This window comes from Delphinus delphis, chromosome 10, assembly GCF_949987515.2.
Source record: "Delphinus delphis chromosome 10, mDelDel1.2, whole genome shotgun sequence".
Lineage (NCBI taxonomy): Eukaryota > Metazoa > Chordata > Mammalia > Artiodactyla > Delphinidae > Delphinus > Delphinus delphis.
In genome coordinates, this window is record NC_082692.2 from 78,930,449 (window position 1) to 78,943,426 (window position 12,978).

Genomic DNA, 12,978 nt, shown 5'->3' on the forward strand with positions numbered 1-12,978 from the left:
CAGAGGTTCCAATCCCAGCACTGCCACTTACCCACCCGCCTTGGGCAAGTTCCTTAACTGCTCTGAGCTTCAGCTCCCTTGTTTATCAATTAAGGACAAAAATACTTACTGTCACTTGTGCAGATTAATAAGATAATGCGCGTGAAGTGCTTAGCAAAGTGATACCTTGTAAGGGCTTAGAACACATGAGTGGCTTTTGGTGTTGCAGGGTTAGCCTCTAACCACCAGGACACAATTTGCGTTTGCCAATCACTCTAAGCACCTTGAAAGAGGTAACTCTTTCTCCTCCCAAGTACCAACAAGTTTTGCAAATGATTAATGGTGATTCAAAGTTGAACCACCCAAACAAAACATTACAAGAACACTAAAAAGTTCCCCATGCCATGCCGGTGGGCAATGTTTCAAGGGAAGTATCAAGCTCTTCTTTCTCCATTGTTCCTTTTCCCTGTGGCGGGAAAAAGGCAGAGGCCTTTGACTTTCCCCTGGACGTAGGGAAATGAGCGTCCTTGAACGTCAGCAGCAGCATAGGCACCATCCAGGAGTTAGTTAGATACTCAAATAATCGCACTCCACCCCAAATGTGATCTACTGAATCAAAGTATCTGGGGGTAGGGCCCAGGAATTGAAATTTTAGAATTCTTAGGCATGATAAAGTTTTCAAGCACTTGGCTAAGACACTGGGGTTCCCAAACCCAGCTAAGTGTCAAAATTGCCTAGGAAGTTGAAAAAAAAATTTAGATTTGGGGTGCCACCCTGTATCTGCAGATTTGGAATTTCCAGTGGTGACGACTAACATCTGTATTTTTTAAAAAGCTCTCCGTGTGGTTCATGAACCACTGACTTAAAGAGAAGACAACTCTAGTGTCGTCTGGTGTCAAAATAAGAGACAGAGTAACTGGTGTCCAGAGAAGAAGTGATTTAACAAGTTTATTTTCACCCAGGCACCTCTCTCCATTTTCAACATACAACTCTGGTGTTCTCTGAGCACAGAGCAGGAAGCTGGCTACAACATGGGAAAGCTACTAGAGACAGGCTATAAATATTGAGAAAGAATCTGGGAGCCCATCTGGTGAAGATCTGGCACCTTTGATTATTGAAAGGGGAAACTGAGGCCCAGAGAGAGGAACTGGCTTATCCCCTTCAGTGATACAGAAGCAGCTGAATAGTACTGATGGTGAATCTAGAACTCGGGTACCCTGACTCTAGTCCAGTGCCTTTAAAAACAAACAAAAACAAGAACTTTGAAATTCTCTTTAAGAACATAGATTCATTCTCTGGCCCATGGTTAAGAGTACGGGTCAGAGGATTGGGTGGGAACCCCAACTCTGCCACTTACTAGCTGTGAAACCTCCAGCAAGGCCCCAACTCTCAAAGCCTCAGTGTCCTCATCAGCAAAATGGGTTGTTTCAAGGATTGGGCTGTTTGTTGTAAGGAGTTAGATGAAATAATGCATACATAAAATACTTATCATAGTACAAGACACACAGTAAGAGTTCAATAAATGGTATCTATATGAAGTCAGATTAATTTTGTGGCTGATTCACAAAACAATTGCTTGACTGAAGAGTAATCCTTTCTTGGGTAAGGTGACCATTTATTCAAACACAGGTACTAAGTGCTTATAATATACAAGGCTCCAATACGGGAGAGGAATGAATTGATGCTGACCCTACTGCCAAGGAAAAGGGGATAGAACACGTGTTCCAAGAACCATACTACAAGGGACAGCACACTAAACATCAAAGAGAAATGCAGGTAAGAGTCTATGAAAGTGGAGATGGAGAGACAACAGCAGTCTGAAGGACGACAAAGAGGTTTCCCGAGGAACAAGATACCTTAGTTACACTTTGAAAGAAGGGTATGATTTGAGCATGTGAAGCAGGGTGAGATCACCAAGTAAATCCAAAGGCCCAAAGGCTATGAGGTAGAACTAGGACGGGAGGGAAATGCAGAGAAATGCGTGAGAGCAGGTTGCCTGAAATGCAGGATTTGTGAAGGAAAGCTTAACAGATGAGACTGGACATGTGGATGTGAAAGGGGTGAGGAGGTCCACTGTCAATGGTCTGACGTGCCAGATGGAGGAGTTTACAGTCGTTCACTAGGCAGTGGGGTGGTCTGTGAAGTAAATGAACAGGGTAGCCATGCGATCTTGTGGTGCCTTGTCATCAGTGATCTGTTAGCAGTGTGTGGCAGGGATTAAAGAAAAAAGACCAGAGAAGAAGCCAGATGGAAATATTTCTTAGACGTCAGTCCTAACGACACAGGAAGAGAGAGGGAAACAGGTCCAGAGTCATAGGAGGGATGTTCAGAACAGGTGAGAAACGCATCTGAGAGGGAATTCAGGGAAACTAGTAACTGACCAGAGGGGTGACGGGAGTAGGGGAGGTTGGCATGACTCACTCTGAAGAGTGAAACATTTCCAGGAAGGTTTCCTGTGTGGGCCACGAGGAACGTCAGGATACTATTAGTACTGAAACGGTAAGGGGGCATCTTGGGAAGAAAGATAAATTCCAGGAGGAAGACAAAGGGGCAAGGGTTTTGGAGCTAGATTCGTCCCTGAAGATAGAAACAGCCAGCTCACATATTTTTCGTATGTATGCCAGACCTTGCCCCTCACCTCCCCAAAAAAGGGCCAGATTGCAAATTAAACGCAATATAAATGGACTCCTCAAGGTCTAGACAGTCCTTCTGAAGTCCCGGCCCTCAGTTCCCTGAGAGAGTTACGACTCCGCAGTTAACACGTGCGAATTACCACCTAAAATTGCCAATAGAAACTAAGGTCCTGCGCAGTAAAACATACCACTGCTGGGGCCACTCAGCGGGGTGTGGAGGCGGGGAGGGAGGAGGAGTAAAGGCTGTTTACAAACTTGACGTACACACGTAGCCCTATCAGTAAGGTTCTGGAATTGTGGGTTACAACCTTGGGATTTGGGTACACTCTGATGCCCTGGGTTCCGGCACCTGACTTGTGCCCACCCAGACCCCAACCTTGCTAAGAGCAGAAAGATTCCAGGCGTCTTGGGGCAGTGGTGACTCACTGCAGCACCCCCTCCCCTTCGCCTAACTGCCGTCTCCGCCCACCCCCAAACCATGTCAACAAAGCACGGCGGCTCTGGGAGCTTTGCTGGGGGCTAAAGGCGTTCATCTTCGTCCTCGCATCCCAGCAGGCTAACCCTCCCCCGTCCGAGTCTTCAAGCTTGCCTCGCTCCCCACCCGACCCTTCGGTTGAGCAGCGGAGATAGATGAGACATCCAGATGCGGGACTCTGGAGCCACTCACAGCAGCCCGTGGAGGGGGCAGCCAAGAGCCCTGGGTAAGTATCCAAGCTCCCACTTGGAAAAGGTAACGACGGGGAGTTAATGGGTGCTCTGGGGAAAAATAATCGTATCACGGGGGCGCACGGCGGAGAGCGCCCGTGCGCTGGGGGAGTCTGACCCGCGATAGTTTCTGCGTCACAGCGCGAGGGAGAAACGCACGTTGCTTGGGAAAGTCCTAGAACAGCTCTTGCTCGGGTCAGAACCTTACAACGGGTCCTCAAATATCAGGAGTGGAGAGGGCGGACACCGCGTGGGGCCCACTGGAGGGCAAGTGGGGCGGGGGGGGCGTAACTAGGCAGGGGGTAGGGGTATCAACTTGGATCCCCTGCTAACTGCGTATTTTGCAGCGCAGAGAGGTGGCCGCCCCGCCCTCTCGCCTTCCCTCTCTAGGGAAACGCGCGCCGCAGGCTCTCTTTTCCGATTCTCTGGCACCCCATGGGTGGTGGAAATCCCAGAAGAACTGAAACCTCCTCCGGGCAGCCTCTCCAAGCTCTCTCCCAGTATTTCTGCTTCTCGGGGCCACCCCACCAGCAGGGTGCAGAGTCGCACTGCGCCGCACCCCCATTCCCAGTTTCCTCCCTAATGCAAAGCGTCCAGGGAAGGCTCCGCCCCATTCCCCGCCCCCTGAGCCCTCGGCCCACCCTTCCGTTCCTGGGATGGGACCTGTTCCCTGTCAATCCAGCTCAGCCTCAGGGTTCCTGGCGCGTGAAAAAAGGGCCTGAGAGAACGTGGGGACTCTAGATTACGCAGTGCACTCCAAGACACACGGAAGGAACTTCCCCATACCCGTGGCTGGGGATTCTCAGCCCACACCCCCGACTCAAGACGCGCCAATAAGGAGTCGGGTTCTCACTGCGCTCAGCTGCTCGGCTCCTGGGCGGCCGAGTTTGCAGCAAGGAAGGACAACTCTCTCCGAGTTTGGAAACCGACTTCCCAGCCACCTACCGGTGTGGGGCAACACTCAGCTGAGTCGAATTCGGACCCTAGAAAGCTCCGAAACATCCAGAACTCCCCGGGGGCGGATGCGTGCGCTCCTCTCGCGCACTCACCGGTGTAGCCACCCAAAGCGTAGGACGCAAACAAGTTTGTAGCTGATACTTAACGCCAGAGCAGAGACGGCGCAGTGAGGGTCTTAGGCGAGAGAGCAATTAAGTCTCCTAGAAGCGGGTGAGGAGGCGAGAGGGCAGGGGAGGGGTGCGCGTCCACTTACCATTCCTGAGCAGAGGCTGATGACGGCCGTGTGCTCGGACTTGGTATTGACATGGCCTTTGTAGAAACAGTGCTTGAGTTCCGCTTCCTCCTCAGAATAAAACTTTGTCTGGTTCACCCCGGGTGCCCCGAGGAGGGTGACAGTGAACATTGGAGCGATAAATCCGGCATGGGCGGTGAGATTAAATAGAAATTGCTGGCCGAAGGCGGAGAGGCGGTAATGGGCTTGGGTGTAGGTAGCGGAGGAAGAGGAGGAGGCGAAGGCAGGCCAGGGGTCAGAAGCAGAGTTAAGGCTCCGTCGCCTTCTTTTGAAGTGTACGTTCGTGGGAAAGGGTTCTCCGAGAGCGTTCACTCGGATGGGAGACGCGATTTCGTATTCGCTCAGAGTCTCTAATAGTTTCACTGCAGAGAGAAGCAGAGGCACATGAACCAATAATTCAATTTTCCGCAAGTTTTAATTTAAAAATGAAGTGGGCGGTTTCGTCCTGAGTTATTTTCCAGCTTCCCCCTCCTCCGCCCCCATTTGAGTCAATCCCTTCATCTTCAGTCACTGGACAAATATTTGCTGAACACCTACTACGTGCCAGGAACAGTGTTAGGCGCTGTCGGAGCCAGACAATGAATAAGTCAAAACACATAACATGATTACAGATCCTGACAAATACCCTGAATAAAATAAAACACGCCACGATGGGGTGCCCCCAGTTACTAAGTAACTGTAGTTTGGGGCCTGGGGTGGGGAAGGAAAAAGATCCGGCTAAAAGAAGGGGGAGACGACAAAGTTCGTTCCACAGTATCTCTCTAGAAATAGGCTGGGAATGACCTAAAGAAGGGAGAGGCTGCAAAGCGGGAAACCATTCTTTCTAGGAAAAGGATAAGAGAGAGAGAGAGAGAGGCCTCCGCTGCGGGGTGCCCGCTGTCGGACACGGAGGCTGGGGAGCTGGCGACAGGGGCGGAGGGGTCCCGGTGGCCGAGCCTCGTTACCTTGCCTCGGGTGCAGCCTGTCCCTGCGCACGGCCGCCGCGGCGTCTGGGCTCCCCGTCTCGGCCAGGTCCCGCACTAGGAGCGTTAGCAGTGTGGCCCAGGATACAAACTGCATGGTGCTCCCCACCCCTCCCCCGCCGCCCCCACTCCCCCCTCCCTCCTGTCCTCCTTGGCGGCTGCGGCGGCGACGCTACGCAGCGGCCGCGGAGAGCGCTCGGAGCCCGGCGCCCGCCGCCAACTTTTGACTTTAGGAGTCGCTGAGGTCTCGCGGCGAGGGTCCCGTCTGCGCTCGGCTGAGCAACGCCGCCGCCTGCCGAGAGCTGAGCCGCTCGGGCCGCAGGAGGAGCCGGAGGAGGAGGAGGAGGAGGAGAACTGGGGCTCGGCTGCTCGGCCGCATAATGTCCAGGGAGCGGGCAGGAGAAGGCGCGGAACGTGCGCTCCGAGGCGCGCCGGGCGCCCTGTGCTGGCGGGGATAGCGGAGCGGCTTCTTGAATGGGGGGCTGGGGGGCGGAGGCGTGGGGGGGGGGGCCGCGGGTCCTCCGCTGCTCAAGTACCCAGGTCCCCGCCTCTAGGAGGAGAGGGGAGGAGAAAGCGGAGGGAGTGGGGACCGCCTCCTCCCAGATCGAGTCCGCTCCTCGGCCGCCCGTGCGGGACTCGAGCTCCCAGAGGCGCCGGGAGCGCTGGGGCAGCCCATTGCGGTCCCGCCACCACACCGGGACGGGCTTTCCTGAGACTCCCTGCCCTGGGGAGGGAGAGCGGAGAAAGTTCTCTCCCTTTCCTGGCGTTCCCAGTCTGTCTCTCTGCCGTCTCCTCTCTCCCTTCCGAATCTCTCTCCCTCGCCCTGTGTCTCTGTGCCGCTCTGTCTCTGTCCCCCCCGTTGTGGTCTCTTCCCCCCTCCCTCTCTAGTTCCCGCATCTTCCCCTTTCCTTTTCTTTTTCTTTGCTGTCCCCATCCCTCCCTCTTCTCCTTCCCCCTTTATGAATTTCTGTCCCTGACCACCCCCTTCTTTTGGTTTCTTACAAGTGAAAGTGGCCCAGCGCAGGAGCGCCTTCCCTTCCTACACTTTCTCACTAGGGCCGAGATTTGGCATCGGAGCTCCGCTCTCGGTTTAATCGCCTCAAGTCAAGAGGTTTAGAGTTGGGGTTCTTATTTTGCAGTTCGCGGTGTGTTACAAATCCATGGTCTCCTGAAAGTTTCTCAAAGCTTTAAAGCTGTGCTTTTCCCAACCTCCGTCCCCATCGCGAGAAGGTCCATAGCTTTCTGTACGTCTCGGGCCCAAAAAAGGTTAAGAACCGCTCTGGGCAGCGAGAGGAGGCGGGGACTTAGGCGCCCCCGACTGCCTCCGGGTTTAGAGATATGGGCATGGGGCGGGGGGGTGGGGGGGAGGTGGGGAGGAGTGCGAGGGGACTGTCGTGGACTCGAGGGGAAGCACCAGTGCCTGGAGGGATTTCTCAATCACTTCCGCTTGCTTTTTGCCAAAGAGATGCTTGGAGCAGCTCAAAGCTGACACTTCAAGCTGTAACTACCTCTGCCTTGGGATGCATATTTGGAAGTCAGAAGAATTCAGGCCAGAGAGGGAGGATGTGTTTGGGGGGGGGCGGGGGGGAGGAAAGAGAGAGGGAGAGAGGTGTTTAATCCCTGATGTTTCAAACAGTTTCTGTAAAAATGAGTATTTGCCCAAAAGTCCCAAAACGAGAGTTTTCTGTTGCTTGGTAGGCTGGCGCTCAAGGTTGAAAATACCAGATTGCCAACACCGGGGACCAAATAGCAATATTCTATACGTGTCCACTACTCTGGAAACATTAATGCATATATTTCTCCTGGAAGAGGGAAAAATGACTTGGCAAGACTGAAATTTCCTAAAGAAGTTGTTAACCCAGATAGACCAATGTTACCATTATCTGTCTGACTGGGATTTAGGATGGGTACACAACGTGAAGATGGCAAAACAGAAATACCTGTCAAGTGCACAATCAGATTTTTAAAGGGTAACATTTAAAGCTTTTTCTAAAACCTTCCAAGTAATTGACTAAAAGACATTTCTGCTAATACACAATCTTTCTTTCCATTATGTAATAAAAATTCCTCACAATCACAGTGTCTAAGGTTTGCTGAGAGTTTAGCAAGGAACAGAAAAATATCAAGAAATCAAACTATTAGGTGATTCCTATGGAAAATATTCTAGGACATCCACTATAAAATTACTTAAAAATGTAGCACGTGTTCAGTATTTCCCATTAAACAATTTTCCTCTTTTTCAATTTAAATCCCTCCTGATAGAGAATCTAACAGTATAGAAATGATTATATGTAAGGGTAGAAGTTTCCTTTGTGTACTCTTTCTCCCTAGTTTTCTTTCTAGGACTTGGCATTAAAGGATGAACTTTGTTTACGGTTCTTTAAAATTGCTCCTAATACAACCAATCATTTCCACAGCTAATAGGGATGAAAACTACACAGTATCTCTTGCAACCTCCTGAGGTGACCAAGAGCCTGGATTTCTAAGTTTCTTATCCTCAGTGAGTCTGTTCATCCTTTCTTAAGTGTTATTAGCTTACCTCTGAATTTACATCTAGTCTCAAAAAAAATCTTAGTAAGATGTTTGAAATTATAAGAAATTAATAGGTAGATTGAGCTAGCTAACTAAATAATTCAGGTCAAAATCTGAATAATAATAATGATAATAATCAACTTTGAGTGCATACCACGTGCTACACCTTGTGCATTGAATACAGCATTTAATTCTTACAGCAGCCCTATGAGGCAGGCAGTATTAGTAATTTCATTTTACAGATAAGGATATTAACGTTTAAAGAGGTAAAATAATTTGATAAGGGTCCCCCAACTAGTGAGAGACAAACTCTTGTTTGTCTCAAACTCTGTTTGAGATTCAAACTCTGTTTCAGCAGTTTAGTCCAAGTTCATAATTATCATATAGAATGAATAAATGAGAAATGTTGCTAGGTTTGGGGGGGGTTGGTTTGGGTGAGGGTGACTAAAATCATCAAGAGAATTGTCTCAACTGTCTTTGCTATGTATGATTTGTTTTTGGCTCTCTTGCTCCTTTCTCTAAGGTTGAGTATTTCATGATAATCCTCTTAATCTATTTCATTCATATTTCATGATGTTTTCTTCAGCATCTAGTACAGGTCTGGCACATAGTAGGAGCTCAAGAAATGTTTATTGAATGAATGAATAAATATAAACCTTCTATTTTGTTTCAATTGTGCTAAAATGACTTCTTTATCATATTTATAATATGTAATTATTGTATTAATGTATATAAATATATGTGATATATAAATAAATAATACAAATTAATAAGTGATAAATAAATTTATACTTGATATCCTTTTAAGGAATACTTGCCACCAGATTTTAGGCCGGAAACTGACTGGAATAACTGTTCAGGAAAGAATCACAGCTACATGACCTTTTAGATTTTTGGTACAACCGTTAAAATTGTGTACAAATTAAAATGTGTATTGAGCCTCAAAACAACCAATAAAATGTAAATTATGAAAGAAAAATATATGTACATGCAGTTTGGAAGTTGGTTCTACAAATAAGAATATAAAATTACCTGAGTGCAGGAGGGGAGACTGGATTCTGTAATAGCTGGCCCCTCACAGCAGTTTGCTCTGAAGGAAGAACCGCTTACTGAGATCACCTGGAGTTAATGGAAGGACAGATGTTAGCCCATTTTCTTCTCCCAGGCTTTACTGGAATTGAATGTTATTGTAGGTTAAATGGGAAGCTTCTTTGGCTGCTGCTTCATGAAAACTGAATCCCAGAGGACTGATGATGGAGATTAGTCACTAGGGAGAGATAGTCTGGTGAACAGAAATGCGAAGGATGACATCCCAAATGACTTTGCAGAACACCAGTGAAAAGAACAGGAAGGAGATTTGAAGCAAATTTCCACAGAAAGGGAAAACCCACACCCAAATGATAGGGAGACACCAGGAGGCAGAATTAAAATGAATTGTTTCCCGAGTGGTCAGTAGTAAGTGGTTTCAGGAATAGGTCAGTCCGTGGTACTGGGTAGCATAGGATTCTGGTAAATGAAGCACCAAGCTGGTGATGGTCAAACTCTGCAGCCCTGAGCAACACACCCTCTTTGATCCAGTTTCATGTTTATAGAGTGGAGGTGGGGAGAAACTGTCATCTTTTACTTGCCACAGGGGAAATGATCTTATTATATTTTTTAAAGCCTTCCAAATACTGACTTCAAGCGTAGCATAACATAGAGAAAGTAGTTTATATCATTTGTAATAATAACATGAGATTCTTTGCATTGAGTTCCTACTTTGTGCTAATTATTTATTCCTCATAGCAGTCCTGCTGTCTGGGTTCTACTCTCTCCATTTTACATATGATGAAAATTAGACTCAGCAAAGTTAAGTGACCTACCCAACATTACAGAGCTAGAATGTGCTGAGCTGGGATTTGACCAGGAGTCACTTTACCTGCAAAGCTTGCCATCTCTATGAATTAGAGCAGCCTAGTGACAGAAAGACGGTCACCTAATGGTTCTTGATCGTTCAGCCTTTATACCTGGCCTTATGAGTATGATCTGCAAGAACATCCTTTCTTTAATGTGAATGCTAAATCTAAGTTCTAAATAACTCCTCTTGAGCCTGTGTGGAACATCATAGTCTGGTCTTTATGATGGCTCTAGATAGCTCATGACTAGCTTATGGCAATTCTACAAAGGTGTTTACATACCAGGTGCTCCTTTCCTACTTATCATTCCAGAAGACCATATTTTAGCTATTGCCCAGGCTTTGGAGCCCCAAATGAATCCCACTAATATTCAGTTGAAACACTTAGGGCCTCAGATCCTTATTCTGCCCCCTCTAGTATCCGTAGAATGCGACCTTCAGACCTGGGTTCAACATAACTACAAATGATTCAGAAGTGCTCAGATTCAAACCACTCTTCAACTAAAGCCAAGTTATAAAGCAATACAACGTGTGCAAATACAATTTCTCCATTTGCCAAAAGTCCACATTCAACACAGACAGTTGTTACAGATGTGCTAGCATGCAATCTGACAATGCTCAGAGCACTGTGGGATGTACCAGGATGCTACCTGCCCCTGAGCCCTGAACGCCTCCTGTCCTGGTTTGTTTCATCCCTTTTGTCTTGTTGTTTGGTGTTCTCTGTTAGACTTTAAACTACACAAGGGCAAGGAGGAAATCTATTGCCCTCCCCACTGTATCCCCTTGGTGCTACCTAATAGGCACTCTATAAATATTTCTTAAATGAATGAGTTTACAATTGCTACAAAACTGTTTCTAGTTTTCAGAGCCAGTATTTTAATTTGTAAAAGCCATTCTCTCTCTCTCTCTCTCTCTCTCTCTCTCTCACACACACACACACACACCTCTGCAGGAATGATGGAGGTAATCTCTTTCTCAGGGGGAGGAAAGTCCTGCTTTAATTAGAATCTTCTGGAGTAGAAATTTCCAGAGCTAGGCTTTCCCCAATGCCTACATCAAGATTGTGAGCATGGAAAGTAAGAGACCAGTAGTGTGGGCACTTTCCATATCCTTTCCATATCCTGAAAAGAGGGTAATAATCACAGTTGCCTGCCTCAAAGGGATGCTGTGAAAATGAATGGACCGAGGTGTTGGCTTAGTGGCTGGCATATAGGAAGTGATCTCTAAACATCCAAATCAGCAGCCTCACCTGCTGACTAACCCACCTACTAGTTAAGAAGAGCAGTTCCTGATTCAGTCTTACAGAGAAGAGCGCTGGCACCTAGCGCTCCTTCCTCAGTTAACCTCCTTCTTCCACCACTGATTTATGGGCCTTTCTTCTTCCGGGAAAGAAAGTATGCCATGTGCGTGCTTATATTTCATTGACTATGTATTTTTTCACATTCATCCTTGTTGTTAGCCCCCCTGTCCTTTTAAAACTTTTTTTCATTTTTAAACAGCTTTACTCTTTCTCATGTTCTGCTTATATTAGCAGTTCCTGTAAGTCAGACTTGGCATTTTTTCAAACATTGGGCTTTTTTTTCTGGCAGAATATATATATATATAAATATATATTTTGGCTGTGCTACGTCTTCATTGTTGTGGTGTGTGGGCTTCTTATTGTGGTGGCTTCTCTTGTTTGTTGCAGAGCACGGGCTCTAGGCGCACGGGCTTCAGTAGTTGTGGCACATAGGCTTCAGTAGTTGTGGCTCGTGGGCTCTAGAGTGCAGGCTCAGTAGTTGTGGCGCACAGGCTTAGGTGCTCTGTGGCATGTGGGATCCTGCCAGACCAGGGATTGAACCTGGGTCCCCTGCATTGGCAGGTGGATTCTTAACCACTGTGCTGCCAGGGAAGCCCCTCTGGCAGAATATTTTAAATAGCCAAAACATTAGCCAAAACATGATTTCCCATAGAACATTTACAGAAATATATATATATATTTTAAAATTTATTTATTTTTGGCTGTGTTGGGTCTTCGTTTCTGTGCGAGGGCTTTCTCTACTTGTGGCAAGCGGGGGCCACTCTTTTATCGCGGTGCGCGGGCCTCTGTCGCGGCCTCTCTTGTTGCGGAGCACAGGCTCCAGACGCGCAGGCTCAGTAGTTGTGGCTCACAGGCCCAGTTGCTCCGTGGCATGTGGGATCTTCCCAGACCAGGGCTCGAACCCATATCCCCTGCATTGGCAGGCAGATTCTCAACCACTGCGCCATCAGGGAAGCCCAGAAATATATTTTTGTATGGTAAACAATATTTACATATGCAAAAATGTCATTTCCTCTGCCAGATGATGCATAATAGGCTGTCTACTGTAAAGGTATTTATTACAGTAATGGTGAACCTTTGTGATTGCTTACTACTTCTAGGCACAATTGATAAGACAGTATTCAATCCTTCTGACAACCCAATGAAATAGGAATGCCGTGAGCTCCACTTTTGAGAGGAAGAAATAAAGACACAGAGAGGATAAGTAACTGGCCCAAGGTCACACAGCTAGTGAATAGCTAAGTGGGCCTTCACAGGTAGGCTTTCTGATTTCAAGGCATATTGTTAAACCATAATATTATATTGACTCTGATGTGTATTTATGATTTTTTAAGCTTATTATAGGATAAACTGTGATGGTCTGGAACACAATCTCAAAGAGTAGAAATCTATACATTAGAAAAAATTCAGGTATCAGGTCAACTGGGGGAAGAGGCCTATAGGGGGTCTGGTTTAGGGAGTCAGTCACAAATGGTGGGGCTTCTGGATATCAGTCCAACTGGGGTTGAGGAAGAGAATTCCTTTCCAACGCCCAGACCACTCATTGACCTAACAGTAAGACTGGCCCTTAGGAACACTGCTCTTCTTCAGTGGTCTCATGGCAACAACCATCCTTATAGACTGTCAAGGCCCTCAGTTCAGCCCAGTATCTGTGTGTTGTTCAGGCCATACTGTGGCCCTTGCTATTACAACAGCATATGGCCGAGAGGCCTGCCTTAGAGTTA

At 47.5% G+C, this 12,978-nt stretch overlaps 1 protein-coding gene across 3 annotated transcripts in view; it reads right to left on the bottom strand.

Moving 5' to 3' along the window:
* Positions 1-5,625, bottom strand: part of ADAMTS9 (ADAM metallopeptidase with thrombospondin type 1 motif 9) — a 167,099-nt gene extending 161,474 nt beyond the window's left edge. For all 3 annotated transcript variants that reach the window (XM_060022844.1, XM_060022845.1, XM_060022843.1), the window contains exons 1-2: positions 5,511-5,625; positions 4,528-4,928 (exon numbers count right to left, since the gene is read on the bottom strand). In XM_060022844.1, coding sequence (XP_059878827.1) covers positions 4,528-4,928; positions 5,511-5,625 — 516 coding nt within the window. The remainder of the gene's footprint in view (positions 1-4,527; positions 4,929-5,510) is intronic.
* Positions 5,626-12,978: the final 7,353 nt, after the last annotated feature.